Raw genomic sequence first — 19,292 nt, 5'->3', positions numbered from 1 at the left:
CAAAATATTCAGTAGCATTTTTAGACCGAAAACTGTAAACCACACAAGACATATCAAATGCAGTGGTGCAATGAAAAATCTTTCAACTTCTTTTATTTTAGATTTCTAACAAGCAGCGTAACCCTATATATCTGGGCCTAAATTAATGTGAAGAGTCACAAAGTGCCTATGAGGCTCTGAACCTGAGCTGACAACATTACAAATGGTCTGCATAACTAAGAAGGTTGCATTCTATTTGAAATTAGAGCAGTGGTGTTGAACCTCCATTTACACAGGGGAATATTAGCGTTAATGAGATTTAACTTAGAATCGTAACGGGCCAATGAGCAGCATATGTTATCAATTTAGTAAGGAAGGTTTAAATTCTGCATAGAAGCAAATGTGGATATTTGATAACAAGTTACAGCAAACTCAGTAGCACATAACCTTACCACATAGATGCTAGGAAAATATATGGATTCACAATAATGTGAATTACACACAGTTAAGCAAACAGACTATATTGCAAAAAGTAAAAACTAATTAAATTTTAATGTGATAGTTGAACCATCACTCTTTTATGAAGAAAACAGCTGATTCTAGAAACCTAAATGTAGCTTTTCATGGATGTTAATAACTTAATTTTATTTTTTGATGCAAACATATAATTAAACTGTGCAAAAAGAATACAGCTCCATTCGGAAACAGTGGTCCAGTGTGAATACAACCAGCATGGGAGGTCAGCATGGTCACAAATACACTCACCTAAAGGATTATTAGGAACACCATACTAATACGGTGTTTGACCCCTTTTCGCCTTCAGAACTGCCTAAATTCTACGTGGCATTGATTCAACAAGGTGCTGAAAGCATTCTTTAGAAATGTTGGCCCATATTGATAGGATAGCATCTTGCAGTTGATGGAGATTTGTGGGATGCACATCCAGGGCACGAAGCTCCCGTTCCACCACATCCCAAAGATGCTCTATTGGGTTGAGATCTGGTGACTGTGGGGGCCATTTTAGTACAGTGAACTCATTGACATGTTCAAGAAACCAATTTGAAATGATTCAAGCTTTGTGACATGGTGCATTATCCTGCTGGAAGTAGCCATCAGAGGATGGGTACATGGTGGTCATGAAGGGATGGACATGGTCAGAAACAATGCTCAAGTAGCCCGTGGCATTTAAACAATGCCCAATTGGCACTAAGGGGCCTAATGTGTGCCAAGAAAACATCCCCCACCCCATTACACCACCACCACCAGCCTGCACAGTGGTAACAAGGCATGATGGATCCATGTTCTCATTCTGTTTACGCCAAATTCTGACTCTACCATTTGAATGTCTCAACAGAAATCGAGACTCATCAGACCAGGCAACATTTTTCCAGGCTTCAACTGTCCAATTTTGGTGAGCTCGTGCAAATTGTAGCCTTTTTCCCATTTGTAGTGGAGATGAGTGGTACCCGGTGGGGTCTTCTGCTGTTGTAGCCCATCCGCCTCAAGGTTGTGCGTGTTGTGGCTTCACAAATGCTTTGCTGCATACCTCGGTTGTAACGAGTGGTTATTTCAGTCAATGTTGCTCTTCAATCAGCTTGAATCATGTTTTTACCTATTCACACCATTCTTTGTAAACCCTAGAAATGGTTGTGCGTGAAAATCCCAGTAACTGAGCAGATTGTGAAATACTCAGACCGGCCCGTCCGGCACCAACAACCATGCCACGCTCAAAATTGCTTAAATCACCTTTCTTTCCCATTCTGACATTCAGTTTGGAGTTCAGGAGATTGTCTTGACCAGGACCACACCCATAAATGCATTGAAGCAACTGCCATGTGATTGGTTGATTAGATAATTGCATTAATGAGAAATTGAACAGGTGTTCCTAATAATCCTTTAGGTGAGTGTATATTGTAAGGTTTCTAAACTCTTTAGGGACTCCCTCCAATGGGTTGACACGGCGAAGAGCATCCCGAATCACGATCACCTTGTCTGTGCAAGACAGCCTATCAGTTGCCAGGTCAACCACAGTCTCCTAGCACTGTGGCAGCTCTCAGCAATAGCAAATCTGAACCGATCGTGTTCACGCTATAAGTGCCTGTCGCCAATGGGTGATACAAGGAACATTATAAATGCAGGGACCAGTAGTACTTGGCCATGATCCTGTCTGATTGCTGTGTCTGTGTATAAGAGAGTGGTAGATCCCAATACAATAAATAACCGTACTGTTCCTGTTTCAAGTTGAATAAAGCTGGTTTTGTTAAAGTACTATATATTCTTGCATGGTTTGCATTTCCACAACTCGCCTCCACCCCAAGATGCTAACACATCTTGGTAACCGCCACAATAGCTGAACAGGATCAGATCAGGGTGACATTGGGACAGTTTTGTTGCTGCTGCAGCAAATCAATACTATCTTAACGAAGAGTTTATTTGTACAAAAACCTTTGATTAGTAATTATTGGTTTTCAGGAGAACTGGTGATTAGTGCAAAATATGATACATGCTAGAGATTCAATGATTTAATGATGAGGGGGGTCATTCACAGACATTATGACGGATCTGAAGGGTCATCACTGTCAAGAAAAACATGTATGACACTTACTGAAAATACAAGGACATTGAAGATGAATCTGACTGTGGCGAGTGATCTGCCATTTATAGTTAACTTAAAAAAAACCTGAAGCAAGCTTCAAATCTGAAAACAAGAAAATTTAACTAAAATATGGCCTGTAGGTAGCATTACCTTCTTGTTCTTTCCTTCTAGTTTCTGTCTTACCTGAAGCTGTCACAGCAGAGGTTTAGATTTCATTTCTATCACATTCTGTTTCAAGCAATCTCCATATTCAATTCAGTCTCCAGCATATCTTTATCTACCACATACTTCTATCTGCTTTTTGGTCTCTGTTTCCAACTTTTTTTTCTTGAAAACTTGATCTCTAATACTTTTGTTAGTGCACTAGTTTTTATCTTGCCTCCATACAAGCTTAGCCCACTGCCTTAGACTCAGACTCAATGAATGAAAGAGAGAGGCAGGCCTTCAATTAATAGCATGACCCCATGTAGGGTGACCCCATTTGTAGACTATCTTCGTTTTCTAGAGGGATTTATTTAACAATATTTTAGCAGAAGATGCAAATGTCTTACACATTCTGAACATATGCCTGGATTATTTGATATATGGACTATGTGACAAGTTTTTTCTTAAACATTTTTGATATTCTTTGCTGTTTTCCAGCATTGGCTATTATAGGCTCCTATTCTATTGCAAAAACATTGTCATCTGTATTTCCCAAGAAAATATGAGATACATTTTTTTTTTCATCCATCACTGTAAACCACATGGCATAAGAAACATGTTAAAAGATCATACATTTTTGTTAGAGTATGCTTTTAAAACATCAGTTACTGCTGTTGTTTTTATATACTTTCTACAAATACATCTTTATCGAATATATTTCACAAAACATATCTTGGATTTCCTATTTTCAAAAGATTTAAAGACAGCAAAAGCAAAAAAAGGAATAAATTAGTCATTTTTGAGTTGTATAGTGCCTTTGATCATTATTGCTACCAGAAACGAATAAATAACTGTCTTGTGATTCTCGTCTCTTATGATAACCGTAGCTTATCCCCTGGACATTAATGCAGTTCCATTAATAATTCTCTCCTTAGCTTTACTACTGATGTCTCCTTCATCCAAAACGTTTTCATCTGAGAACTAGTACTACTTGATTTGGGTAAGTGATGCAACCTCCACATCTGTCCATTCTCATTTAAGAAATCTGTGACTTTAATTAATCTACAAATACACACAGTAGAACACACATTTTGAACTAAAAATAACATCTTCAATCAGTTTTCAAAGAAACTAAACACACACAAATATTCATAGTGGTGATGCATATTAAAGCATGCTTGCTTTATGTCAAATTATACAATATATCTCCTGACTGTTCCATTTTTTTCAGACAACAATAAAAAGAGCCATCTAATTTAAAAAAAAGGGAACTCTGAAAAGACTTATAATTATAAAAACTAGTGCTATAGAAAATTCAATTAGTGGTTATCAGTTTTCTTCCACAAAGAATCCTGGCCAATTACTTCAACCTTAGGCAGAAGTCTTGGGTTCCCCAGTGACACAAGTTCAAAGCTTGGTATAAGCAAGGCTACAGTTTTGAATTCAAAATACGCTGAATTTCATGTGCTCCAGTGGCAGTGGATAATCAGTTTGTAATGTGAAAACAAGGTGTCTATAGAGTTTTTGTAATGAAAAGTTTGCCTTATTTCATTTTTCATTATCTTATCATTTCTGTCTGAAGTGAAGATATTTTGGAAGTCCAATGCAATTTTACAGAAACTCTGGACTTTTGATGTTTATGCTACCTGTACCACTAATTTAATTTAAAAGAATGGTCTTTTTTGAGATTACAGTGAGCACATCAGTAACTATGGGTGTACAGTTATTTTGTGAAAACAAAAAGCACAGAGAAGAAGCACCTTTTGCACAACCAGTTTTTTGTTTAAACAGAGGTCTCCTATTATTATTCTGCTCAGGAAAGACAGGCCCATTTATTCATTCATGAGTGCTTCTGTTCTTACTTGAAAGGATCAGCTTTATATATTGTTTCTTTTGGTCATACGTCTACTGTTTGTACTACATGAACAACAGAATTGTTTGACTGACCTGTTTACCAAGGGAAAAATAAGCAGTCACTGGGAGATATCTATAAGGACAGAGCTGACCCTGGACTCCTTATTATGAAGGAGTGTTATTTTCTGAAATATTTGGTTCTACTTCATTTTTTCAAAAACTTGCTAGCCATTATTAAACTTGCAATAACAGTCCTTCTTAGTATCTGTCTTCAATATCAGAATAATTTGATTGCTTTATTGTGTTACTTTTCTCTGTCAGATGATTCTTTTTTGAGTTGAGGTCGAAGTCGGTAACTTTTAACTTGTATTAAATACTAGTTGTTTCATTATGTTTGGCCTAGGTGGTTTTGTGAGTAATGTGGGTAATTACTTTAGCCATTTAGTGTCAGCAAAAGAAAGGTAAGCTCAAGCTCAGTTGCTGTCCTGTCAAAGCATCATCCTAACACTGTAATGTCCAAATGTCACTAATATATATATATATATATGTTACTGTCAATTTGTAAAAATCAGGCATTGTGTAGAAAATGTCTATAAAATGCCTAAAAGGGACACCAAAATATGAAACAATTAAAACTTCAAACATTTCCTAGGCGTTCAATGCAATTACCAAAAGGCAAAACAGCAAGTCATGGTTCATAATGCCTAAGTATTATATACAATACCTACGGAAAGTATAGTGTATATTACAGTAACAGAGACATTTCATGCTTTGCCTAAGAACATCACTCATTCTGTTGTTTTCCTGGGCATTCTATATAATACCTGCTTTTCACACATTGTCCTTAACACTTTTTTTATATATATATATATATATATATATATATATATATATATATATATATATATATATATATATATATATATATATATATATATATATATATAAAACACACACATTGCATATATATATTACAGTGAAACAACAAGTAAACAATTTATTGTTGTGTACTTAAGAGTAGGTGCTCAACCACCAGACCTTTAATTTTGAAATTATTTTCAAAGTCATACATATTTCCTTGTCTTCTGTGCAGATGCTTTACAAAGATTTAGTGTATTTATTTATGTATTCCTGCTTTTCATATCTGGAATAAACTAAGTGCATTCATACATGTTCATCTTAGCTTCTTCCACTTCTGGGTGACAGGGTGGAGACTATGCCTTTCCTGGCAGCGCATGGCAGGAAACAGCCCTGGAGAGGAGCCCAGAGATGCAGTAGTCACACGCACACACATGCAACTATTAAAGCAGTTGGTAATAAAGGAAGGACAATATTGCTTTAATGTAGCATTATGGTATAATGGTTAGGAACAGTGATTCATAGCCCCAGAAGATTGGCTTTGAATTCTGAATTTGGCATGGTCAAAGTCTGGGCTGACTATGTATTTCTCCCAACGTCTGGGTGTTTTTCTGCCAGGTAATTTGGTTTTCCTGCCACATGTATTTGACATTAATTGATGACTCTAAACTGGCCCTTTATGTGTGAGTGTATCCTGCAAAGGACTGGCATTCATCCAGGGTTGGCTCTTATCTTAAACCTGATTCTGCCAAAATAGGTTGTTTTTACATTTTATTTACTACTTTATGTGTAAAAGCTCAAAGTGGATTAAATTGGAACAACACATGTATTTTCTAAAACTTAGCATAATTGTAAACAATAACAAATAATAAAGCAATATTAAAGCATTTTAATATGTTAAATAATGAAGCTTTATTTCATAGTCAAACAAAGTATAGCTTTCATGTAACAATTGGAATCAACAGGCTAATTGCTTTAATAAATCTTTCTTTCACTGATAAATATGCTCTGTACCCATAAAACAGGATGCCTACTGTATAAACTAGATGCCTTGAATACAAAATGCTTTTTACTTTTGTTCTATGGTCTGTCATTTATTTGACCTCTATTGCTAAGCATGCTAGTGTTCACACACTGCAAAAGTCATAACAGGAGGAAGCACATATATAGTGTAAGCTGGTTGCATAAATCAGCTGCACAAACTGTAGAGATATTGATATGTAAAATAATAGAGATCTTAACATTAAAAAAAAAACAAATACTTACCTCATGGGTATGAAACTGCTCTTTGACCTCTTCTACATCACGAGATATTTCCTTCTGTGAGTGCAATGTGTCCTCGGCTGACAGCAGCCACGTTAACACTTCTTCCAAGGCACTCTGGTAACTGTCCAGATGAACTTCTGGCTCCATCAACAGGCTGCCAACTGTGTCGTCTCCCAGGCCTTCAGGCTGCAAGGAGTGAAAAAGGAAAAGTGAGTAGGTGTTCAGTAATCACTGACTGTTCAGTTTGTCTCGCTACATTAACTAATCAATATCATGAGATACCTTTAATGGAATGCACACGCCATCTAATAATTTTCACAGCAGCAAGAGGGCAAGACCGCTGGAGCTTTGCATCCCACGAATTAAGAAGGCTCACGGGAAACAAAAGCCTCCAAGCAAAACCTAATGTTCCTTTGTATTAGAACTTCCAGTCCCATGAATAATGACTGATGTTTGTCTAATCATATTTGTGCTTGGCACTGCTTTGATACAATTTATTCTACTGCTTCTTACTTTATATTCAAGCATCCACCTGTGCTGCAGTAGAAAGTCTTATAAGGGTTAGGTCTGCTGCTACCACTCCCAGATTTTCACTTGTACAAAGTGAGAATAATGCATGTATATTGTTCCTTGGAAGCTGACTGATTCTGTAGTCAACATGTGTACTACTGAGGAAGTACAAAATTAAAGTACTTGGAAAAAAAAGAAATGCCTGCCTTCATCTAAAAGAATCAGTAAGTATCACATATAGCATAAAAAAGCTTATTATGTGCAATATGTCTAGGTAATTAAATATACCATCCTTAAAACTTGTTCCACTCACTCACGAGCCCCCCTCACGCACCCCAAGGAGACGCGGTTGCTCCTCCAAAACCCCCTCTTAAACGGTGATACAATGGGGAGCAAAAACTGTTTTATTTTTTACCTCTTCTTTGCTCAATCAGCTGTGTGATCTGCATCTCGCACAGTGCTACGAACATTTAAAGGCCTGCAAAGCAGCTGTCCTTCTCTTTGTCTTTTATTTCCAGCCCCGGGCGTGGTTAAATCTCTTGGCTTGCCTCGCTTGCCAACAACAACAAACAATTGAAAATAATATAAAAAGGTGTTTCCATGGTACATCCTATGCATTTATTATTGCGTGCCAATTAGGAAAACAATTTCAGAGACCAGTTATTCTGTTATTTGATTGCAGGCAATAGAAACCTAATTCGTGAAAAATGAACACAACCTTAAATGATAGGCAAATGAAATGAAGGGTGAACACAACCCCTCTTCACCTTTAATTTGAATTGGCCATCATGTGTAAAGTAACTGTAGTACTGAAAAAAATGCACACTCCACACAGACTGTGAAGACTTACGTACAGTACATGGTAATAATATGCAGTAGTTGGCAGCCTAGTCATCCTTACATTTTCTGTCTGGGCTGAAGGTGAGCAATAGCACCATATGGCTTATATTTACAATACAATACAATACAATTTATTTTTGTATAGCTCAAAATCACACAAGAAGTGCCGTAATGGGCTTTAACTGGCCCTGCCTTTTGTCAGCTCCCCAGTCTTGACTCTCTAAGGAGACAAACTCCCAAAAAAACCCTAGTAGGGATAAAATGGAAGAAACCTTGGGAAAGGTAGTTTAAAGAGAGACCCCTTTCCAGGTAATTTGGACGTGCAGTGGGGGTCAATACAACACAATACACAGAGTATACTCAAGTAGTCGTCAATACAGTGTAATAGTAAAGTAGAAGTACAGAGCAGAATTTAACAGTAGATGATAGCACATAATATGACTTGGATTTCGATATATACCCTCCAGTAGTGATCATATACTATAACACTATTACGGTGCCACCAAAGATCTACAGCAAATGATTTTCTAAACCATCTAAAGATAAAGGGTAAGAATCTTAGATGGCTATTAGAAGTCACTGAAAAAACCCATACAAATTAAATACGATGTCTGTAATTGTGAGAAATAAGCTCAGACTAGAGAAGGCTTTTACTTGGTGTGCATACTTATCTGCATTTGTGCCACTGCTCTCACTCTTCCTTATCATGTTGGCAATAGCTGTGTTGCATGGCTTCACCTGTGGAGCTACTTATCTTATCTTGAACATGCAAAATATAAATTTGTATTTATTCTACTGGTTGACTTTGGTTTTTGTTGAGAGTCATTGCAAAACTCAATTTTACAGGAAACTGTATTTTTTTTAATTGAAATGGATAATCAGTAGGAATAATGGAAATTTTGTGTATATATTATTATCGTTATTATATTTTTGCAGTTTTCATTTGTTTAGTCATTCATTCAAGCATTTCTTTTTTTGTCAGTTGTATGGCTTCGCTTTTTTTTTGCAATTTGTTTTTTTAAATTATATTAATATGCATTTACTCCAAAAAACCATAAGCAAACAAAATGTTCTAATGCTGAATCATGTCCTACTTCAACTTATTACAAATAGCAATAACATTTACAGGCTGCACATATATATGGCCTATGTAATGAATTGAACTTTTTTAGGATTTGTTTTGTCTTGTAAATGTATTGTAGTGACCCATCCATCCATCCATTATCCAACCTGCTATATCCTAACTACAGGGTCACGAGGGTCTGCTGGAGCCAATCCCAGCCAACACAGGGCGCAAGGCAGGAAACAAACCCCGGGCAGGGTGCCAGCCCACTGCAGTATTGTAGTGACCTCTTTGTGGATACATGAAAGAAGCCTCAGGGATCTCAAATGTAGCAAACCAATGGAAGAACTATTTATGAAAGAATGAGGCTCAAAACAAGAAAAAAGCAAGCAGAAAAGAACAAGCGTAAAGAAATAATATGAACTATGTTCAGTGTCCACCCACCCCCAATGCCTGTTTTGGTCAAGTGGGACCTGTTAACTGAGCTGTGTTAGTGTTTAAACTGACTAAGGGACACTGTCACTCATGGCATGTCTGGGACCAGAGGACAGCACTTCCTCCCCTACTTCTCTCTCCCTCCCTTTTTGCTTCTGTGGAGCAACACCTAAGCTCACAGTCACTAAAGCCTTATAGTATATTTGCTAACCAAATCTCCCTTGAACTTCACCAAACTTTTCTCCTTCCATTTCACAGGTCATTGAACATGTCAAACATGATACTGTCTCTTCTTCCTGTCTAGGAGACCTCCCCTTCTATGTGTATGGGGCACATTAGCATATCCTACTTGCCATAGTATTAATATCAACAAATAAAAAGTTTATGAGCAATAATAAAAAAAAAGTTCAGTTAATTTTCTTGAGCTAAACTTAAAAGAAGTGGTAAAGCGGCCCTATACTATTATGCACCTAAAATCTGGAATAGCTCGCCAATAGGAATTCACAAGGCTAATACAGTAGAGCACTTTAAAACACTGCTGAAAACACATTACTTTAACATGGCTTTCTCATAGCTTCATCTTAGTTTAGTCCTGATGCTCTGTATATTCAATTTATTATCATTATTATTAATGGTGGCTCCAAAATCTGTACTAACCCCTACTTTCTCTTCTGTTCTTTTTCTGGTTTTCTGTGGTGGCCATCTGCACCACCACCACCTAATCAAAGCACTGTGATGTCCTTACATTGATGGAATAAAGGCCAGAAGTTCATCATCAAGTTCTTCCATGAGAACCCTGAATACCATGAGGACTGATTGAGGTCATTTATGTTAGGTAGAGGGGACTGAGCGGTCTCATGGCCTGGAACCCCTGCAGATTTTATTTTTTTTCTCCAGCCAAGTTTTTTTTTTTTGTCCTCCCTGGCCATCGGACCTTACTTTTATTCTATGTTAATTAGTGTTCCCTAATTTAAATTCTTATTTATTTTGTCTTTTTTCTCTTTCTTCATCATGTACCACACTTTGCGCTACATTGATTGTATGAAAATATGCTATATAAATACATGTTGTTTTTTTTCTGTAACATCGCCCAATTTCAAACAAATCAGTCAAAGCATTTCTAAGATTTTGGAATATTTAGTTTTTTATACTGTGGCAATTGTTTTTGCCCCTAAATAAGATAAACTGAAATGTCCTTTATTAGTGGATACATACTGTCCTAGATACATTCCAGTCAAAATTCAGTTTTTAAAATACATGGGAATTAGTGTTTTTGTTGATTTTTGTTGCATATCTCTCTATTATTAAAAAAAAAAAAAATCCTGGAAAGCAAAAGCAAGGCGACGATACGTGATTTTCTCGGAAGTTCTCGGAAGACATTTAAAAGACCCACAAGACAAAAGAGACTTGCCACGGACCGTCTCATGGGGACTGTAAACATGAGACTTTGTGCCAAGAGACTGTCCCAGGGATGTCTCGCGGGGACGTGGAACATGAGATTCTTGAAGACATGCCCTACTTACAAAAGATATCATATAACAGCACACTCTTCCAAAAATATTCAGTCGTGTAAAAGCACATAGCGCACACACACACATCCTGTGCTCTCAGCACATATAAAGCATATAAGGACAATACAGAGAATAGAGACCCAAAGGCGTTGGAGAGAAAAAAAGGCAGATAAGAGATTATGAAAGAAGTGAAATTCGAAAACAAATGATGGCGCGATGCACATGCAGAGAAAGGTACAGAATATGAAAGCAGTAAAATTCGAAAGTATTGTAGTGTCCTAGACAGGTTGAGGCCTTTTTGGTTTTAAGTGACTGTTCGGTCCGATAGAGGGACGGCGGAGTACAGCACGGAAGACTAATAGCGGGATATTGACTGATGCGGTAAGGGGGGGCGAGACCCAGGGGAGGAGAGGCTGGAGTGGGTGCTAAAAAGTTGTGTTTAGGGTTAGGAAGTTGGCGATTGTTCAAGTAAAACTTTTGTGACACTATCACATCAGTCACTACAATATCAAAGAAAAGATAGAAAAGATTGCATTACCACAAACAAAAAGTGATTAATCATCAAAACCAGGTGTAATTGAAAAAATAGCAGGACAAATCGAGGTCAGGAATAAAAGGCAAAGAGTAGACAACAAAGTCTTTTCACATTCACATCATTCAATGCACAAAATGTGGATTTACACAAATAATGGACTATACGCTATGAGAATCTGTGGTCCCGGAACAGTTAAAGCAACGACAAGTTGAATTTCAAAGAATACACAATTTGGTCAGGTGTATATGGATGAGCACGGAGAAGCGATGCTAATTTTAATAGGCAAAAAGAAAGGTAATGTATATATTCCGGGAATAACATTACACACCAAAGGAGATTGTGACATGCAATTCGTATTAAAATGTTTACAGTTTACAGTGAGAATAGCTTTTGCTATGACAATCAATAAATCACAGGGACAAACATTAGAAAAAGTCAGATTATTTATTAGAGAAACAGAAACAATAGTCACTTACGGGCAGTTATATGTTGCGTTGTCACAATGTGTCCCCAAAAAGCTTTAAAGTAAAAATGCAAATAACGAAATTGAAACAATTCCAAAGAAAAACAATATTTAAAATTGTATATCTGATTAACCAAACACATGGGTTGGCAAGCAAATACTGTATATATATATATATATATATATATATATATATATATATACACACACACACACACACACTAGGGGGTTCCCCATGCTCCCCCCTGCGCCAGTCACTTCAGATGTCTGCCAATCACGTTGTGAAGAGGGGGGCTGAACGCACCCCAAGGAGACGCGGTCGCTCCTCCAAAACCCCCTCTTAAATGGTGATACAATGGGGAACAAATACAGTTGTTTTTACCTCCTCTTTGCTCAATCAGCTGTGTGATCTGCATCTCGCACAGTGCTACGAACATTTAAAGGCCTGTACAGCAGCTGTCTTACTCTTTGTCTTTTAATTCCGGCCCTGGGCGTGGTTAAATCTCTTGGCACGAACTCTCGTCTCGCGGAATGTGAGTTCTTGATATTTCTTTGTTTATAATTTAAGAATCTGAAAATCTAACAACATCACATTAAAATTCGATAAATTCTGAAAAGAATGATACCAAACATATATGTAGGTTTTAAAGTAAGCCTGATTTAAAGCGTGACAAAAAATGTCACATAAAAACATCACATAAAATTGTTGCACTTTTAGGCTTAGGATTTTATATATATATATATATATATATATATATACATATACATATACAGTACATCCATCCATTTTCCAACCCGCTGAATCTGAACACAGGGTCACGGGGGTCTGCTGGAGCCAATCCCAGCCAACACAGGGCAGGAACCAATCTTGGGCAGGGTACCAACCCACCGCAGGACACACACAAACACACCAAGCACACACTAGGGCCAATTTAGAATCGCCAATCCACCTGACCTGCATGTCTTTGGATTGTGGGAGGAAACCGGAGCGCCCGGAGGAAACCCACGCAGACACGGGAGAACATGCAAACTCCACGCAGGGAGGACCCGGAAGCGAACCCGGTCTCCTAACGGCGAGGCAGCAGCGCCACCACTGCGCCACCGTGCCACCCATATATATATATATATATATATATATATTTTTTTTTCAGAGATGGCTGGGATGGCGACCCGGCCAGGACGCCCAGGAGGACCGGAGGAGGGCTTGCGCCTTTCCCAGACCATGTCGGGGCGACCGCCTTGGTTGCCGGGCGTGCCCAGGTGCCTTTGGAGCCCTGGACCTCAGCTCTTCCGCCACACCAAGAAGTGCTGGGGGGAAGAAGACTGGGGACACCTGGAGTGCTTCTAGGTGCGCAGCCAGCACTTCTGCCACACAGGGGAGTGTACGCGGCGGAGTGTCGGGAAACACCTGGAGCCCATCCGGGCATGTATAAAAGGGGCCGCCTCCGTCCATACAATGGCTGGAGTCGGGTGGAAGAGGATAGAGCTCGGAGGAGAGGAGTGGAAGCGGACCAGAGACAGTGAAAGGCATAGTGTGAAGGCCTGGACTTAAAGGGGTGATTGGTGCTGCGGCACTGGGTTGTGCTCACCTTTGTAAATATTATAGTGTAAATAAACGTGTGTGGTGTAAAAACATCATGTCTACCTGTCTGTGTTCAGGCTGTACCCCACAATATATATATATATATACTGCGGTGGGCTGGCGCCCTGCCAAGGGTTTGTTTCCTGCCTTGCGCCCTCTGTTGGCTGGAAATGGCTCCAGCAGACCTCCGTGACCCTATAGTTAGGATATAGCGGGGCGGATAATGGATGGATGGATGGATAGTCTCCCTATTGGATTTAATATGAGCTTTTGCTTTTTGCACTACTTTCTGCACTATTTTTTATTTGTTTTTGGTCTCTTTCTTTAACTTGAACAAATTACTTTTGGGAAAGGAATAATCCAGAGTTTTCAAAATAAGAATAAATAAATAGCATGTTTGACTAGTAATGCTTACAAGTCATGGCACAAGATAGTGGTGGGTTTTTCAATACTCTGTACATGTGACAATAAACTTGAGCTTGAAATACTGTAATTCTATAAACATTATACTAATACTAATACAAAGCAATTAAATGGATTTTCTATTTCATGGAAAAGAATCATCATAACTTGCAAAGAAATCATTCACTGATTTATGTATTTTCTGTACCTTTCACTCATGCAATTCATAATAACTCATCACCGTAACAGATGCTTTGTATCAAGGGAGGAGAATCATGTCAACACAAAGACAATATGAAATGTTCACACAGAAGTCACCCTACTCAGGAAACATTTTGAATGGAAGTGCTGTGAAGCAGTAAAACAGTCAGTCTATTGTGAATATTCAATTGGAGGGAATTGAGAGGATATTACCAAGATGTGAATCTTGAGTCAGAATGACCCTGCAGTCCACATAATCAGCAGTTCCCTGCACATATAGAAATGTTGTATATGAGTTAGTTCTCTTTATTTTATAATAACTAAACTCTGAAGATCAACATTTATACAGGGTCAAAAATAGATAAACAGTACCATCAAATAATTCAAAAATGCTTCAAGCTTAAGCACAGGCAAGTTGAAACAAATCCAATGTCACATACTATAATAATAAGGGTCAGGATTTGAACTTTAATTTAAAGTACTTCTCAAATAAGCTACACTGTCATTTCAAATGATAACAAAATGCTTCACGATGACTTTGAGTGAGCCATACAGTATTAATTTTAAACATTAACTGTGCACTGCTCCAATTTTAAATGAGGAAAAAATGTCAATGATCAATGTGTAATATTGCACTGAAATGCAGTAGGTTTCATCAAAACTGACTGGGGGTTAATACTACATTGCCAGTGGAGTCACAGATAAAAGTAGCAGTAGCTAAAGGCACAAAAGGGTCAACATTTCAATGAACATCATCAAATATTGCCTGCCTACTTTAAATTTCTGAACCTGTCAGTTGTTCCCAATATTTATGACAACCAGACATTGGTAATCATGGGTACACCATAATCATCATTACTGCTAGAAGTTTTTATTGATTGTCAAAAAGAGAAGTACAAAAAAAAAAGATCTCTGTTCCCTGAAATCCACCAGTTCCTCTTCTTAAGTCACTTAATCTTATCTTACAACAACAGGAGCCATCAGCATTAGACACAAAGCAAGAACCAACTGTGGCGGGAGTAGAAGGCAGTTTCCAAAAATTACTTATGCTAATGAAGAAACAACAGGTGTGGGACAGTGCTGGTACTAGTAAGTCTCCAGGCATACCTGATGTCAAAATGTATCAGCATTATGGCATCATACCACACAACAGCCAAGGATACACATTAACATTGAAATATTGAATTGATTTTGTTTTTATGTAAGACACTTTAATGATGTGACACAAACAAGATTAAATTGAATGTTGTTTTTAATATTTTAGGACAGAAACATGCATAATAATTGTGACACTGTGAGATGTAAATGCTAACCCATAAAAGGACCACGAGCTTTAAGCCACACAAATATAGAAAGACGTGCAACTTTGCAGAGCTGCCATTTTTACAGGCACTCCTGCCATTGGTGATGTAATGCCAACTCATACTTTGGTGACTTATTCCCGGCTGATGTAACTTGTTCAGCCCCATTGCAATAATATATTTTCAAAACTGCGTAATCCAATTCAGGATTTTAAGGGGCTGGAGCCTATCCGTACCCGTATCCCTATCCCTACCATAAAACAGCTCTGAGAAGAACACAAGTCCATGTATAGTATACACTCATCCAAGGGACACATTTGGTATCGCTAATTAACCTGTGTTTGGGAATTTGGGAAGAAAAACTAGAGAACTTAGAGAAAACATGGAAGATCCACCCAGACAATGACCAGGTAAAGAAATTAAACACAGGATGCTTGATATATGGGAATCCCTACTGCCTGAACCACTGTGTCACCACAATAATAAGCCACCCGTATTTTACTTATTACGGTCTAATAATTTTTTTTTAATAATGTTGGAAATAATAAAAGTAACAGGTAATAATATTATCTTGATTATTTTGAATGTTGTTGCCTAGGTTCAAAAGAGGTCTCCATGTTATACAGAAAAATATAAACAGATTTACATTAACAGAAAAAAAAACAAAGAAAAAAACAAGCCTTAAATGCCTCGAGTCATGTGGATGCTTTGTCTCATACTAATGAATGCCTTTAAATACCTAAAAAAACAGGAAAAACTATCCATTCATTAAATATCAGATCCCCTTAAAGCAGTTCAGGCTCATGAAGGCTACAGCCAATCTTAGCAGGATTGGGCTCAAGATAGAAAGCACCAATGAACAAAGTGCACTTGACCACAAAGTAACCCAACATGCATGTCTTTAGAATGAGGAAGGAAAGCCAGAGTTCACAGTACCCAATTCAACAAAGAGTATGGTAGACCAATTCAATTTCTTTTTTTATTGTCCCAAGAGGAAGAATTGGTTTGTCAGCAGTTTTAACACAGAGACCATAAATTTAACAATAAAACGTAGTAAAAGTAACTACCGTATATATTCACGTATCTAATCGGATCTTGAATCCCGAAAAATCGACCATAAAATCAGACCCCGACTTGTATGCCCGTTCAAAAATGAAACACTTAATTTTTTTTTTCACATCATCTTGCCTCCTCCAATCTCAAATCAGTTTCTCAATGCAGTTACCAATTTCTTTTGCTATTTCATCAATGTTTAATTTAAAACCAGCTTCATATTTTCTTCTGATCGAATGCTTCATTGTAGATAAGGGATGCTCTTACGATAAATGTGTATGAGGGTGTGAGATACAAAAACACTAAACAGTGCAAACGTTGCTTCGGAATAGTTCGGGTATTACTGTGTGGTCATGTAGGCACAATAGAGAGAGAGAGGTTAGGAGCACGTGCTGATACAGCGCATTGCCGCACCCACATAGAAAAAAAAAGGCAGTGTGCTCTGTGGTTACTCTCTCAGGTGGGTGTTAGCATAACCTAAACCCTTGTACCAATAGCGTGAGTTTTCCGCATTCGATTTATGTGGCCAACATTACAAAATACCACAAATTATCCTGTAAAATCAACCTCCAACTAATCCGCAGGAGAACTTATCCACAAGTATATACAGTAATAAGGCAGTGAGCATTACACTTATGGTATAATATTAGACGATACTCAATATGTACAATATAAAAATTAAACAAACTTTAACACTAGACTAATCATTGATGCAAATGATAATAGTTCATCCCATGATTTAAGTCTATGGGTGTAAAGTTAAACGTATTTAGAAGAGTAATAGCACTTGGGATCAAAGTGTATTTGAAATCGTTGCTTTTGATGCTTAGAATGTTGAATCTGTAACTTGATGGCAACAACTGAAACTAAGAATGGAGTAAATGAGTCCTGTCTGAGAGAAGATACTCTGCTTTCTGTAATACTTGTTTATTAAACAGGTCTGGGAGATTTCACTGAATAAGCTTTGTTAATTTTTGCTGCACTTTACAATTTGATTATTCTGTTTTTGCTGTGGGCTGCTTCCCTGCATAAAGTTTGTATGTTCTCCCTGTATCTGTGTGGGCTTCCTCCGGGTGGTCCGGTTTCCTCCCACAGTCCAAAGACATGCAGGTTAGATGCATTGGTGATTCTAACTTGTGCTTCGTGTGTGTATGTGTGTGTGTGAATGCCCTGCCCAGGGTTTGTTTCCTACCTCGCGCCCTGTGTTTGCTGGGATTGGCTCCAGCAGACCCCCGTGACCCTGTAGTTAGGATATAATGGGTTGAATAATGGATGGATGTTTTTGCTGTTGACATTGAGATATCCAAATCAGGCCAGAAGAACGTAAGTAAAGACAAATTCAATACAAGATTTATAAAAGATTGAAATAATGGTGTTAGTTGTACTAAAATTACTCAGCTTTGTTAGTCAGTAGAGGGGCTCCTGTTCCCTTTTGCTGATGGTTTCTGTATTTTCATCGAAAGTTAGTTTTGAGTCTATAACTGTCCCCCAAATACTTTAAACTGTCAACACTCTAAACTGCCTGGTCTTTGATGATTGTTTCTTGTGAGTAAAATATGTTTCTTCTAAAATGAATTATTAGTTCTTTGCTTTTTGTAACATTTACGTGTAGAAAAGACACACCATACAAGTGAACAAAATTATCCACCATTGGACCATGACGGTTTTCATTCTAAATCAGTAGGCTTACAATCATTGAGTCATCTGTACATTCTAAGACAAACCTCTTTTCAGATTTACTGTGATAGCCATTCGTGTAAAGGACATGTAAAAAAGGTCAAAGAACACATGCCTAAGGGAACCCTTTTGATGAAGATGGCATGTCAGACAGACAACCATTGTCTTTTACTCTCTGAGTTGAGAATGTTAAAAAATCACCCAGCCACCATTATCAAACTGAAGTCCAAATTAAAATCTTTTATAGGTCTCTCTGCGATAGATAGATAGATAGATAGATAGATAGATAGATAGATAGATAGATAGATAGATAGATAGATAGATAGATAGATAGATACTTTATTAATCCCAAGGGGAAATTCACATACTCCAGCAGCAGCATACTGATAAAAAAATATATATTAAAGAGTGATAAAAATGCAGGTAAAACAGACAATAACTTTGCATAAAGTTAACGTTTACCCTCCCGGGTGGAATTGAAGAGTCGCATAGTGTGGGGGAGAAACAATCTCCTCAGTCTGACAGTGGAGCAGGACAGTAACAGCAGTCTGTCACTAAAACTGCTCCTCTGTCTGGAGATAATACTGTTCAGTGGATGCATTGGATTCTCCATGATTGACAGGAGCCTGCTCAGCGCCTGTCGCTCTGCCACGGATGTCAAACTGTCCAGCTCCATGTCTACAATAGAGCCTGCCTTCCTCACAAGTTTGTCCAGGCGTGAGGCGTCCTTCTTGTTTATGCTGCCTCCCCAGCACACCACCGCGTAGAAGAGGGCACTCGCTACAACCGTCTGATAGAACATCTGCAGCATCTTATTGAAAGACACCAGCCTTCTAAGGTAGTATAGTCGGCTCTGTCCTCTCTTGCACAGAGCATCAGTATTGGCAGTCCAGTCCAATTTATCATCCAGCTGCATTTATTTATAGGTCTGTACCCTTTACACACAGTCGCCTCTGATAATCACGGGGTGCAGGAGGGGCCTGGGTCTCCTAAAATCCACCACCAGCTCCTTGGTTTTACTG

General features: G+C 38.1%; 1 protein-coding gene across 12 annotated transcripts in view; it reads right to left on the bottom strand.

Annotated features, from left to right (window-relative positions):
* dmd (dystrophin) overlaps nt 1–19,292 on the bottom strand; it is a 2,654,580-nt gene that overhangs the window by 1,783,231 nt on the left and 852,057 nt on the right. For all 12 annotated transcript variants that reach the window (XM_039745194.1, XM_039745193.1, XM_039745197.1 and 9 more), the window contains exon 10: nt 6,698–6,883. In XM_039745194.1, coding sequence (XP_039601128.1) covers nt 6,698–6,883 — 186 coding nt within the window. The remainder of the gene's footprint in view (nt 1–6,697; nt 6,884–19,292) is intronic.

The sequence above is a fragment of the Polypterus senegalus genome, chromosome 2 (genome assembly GCF_016835505.1).
Source record: "Polypterus senegalus isolate Bchr_013 chromosome 2, ASM1683550v1, whole genome shotgun sequence".
Classification (NCBI taxonomy): domain Eukaryota; kingdom Metazoa; phylum Chordata; class Cladistia; order Polypteriformes; family Polypteridae; genus Polypterus; species Polypterus senegalus.
This window is presented reverse-complemented; position numbering and strand designations above follow the sequence as displayed.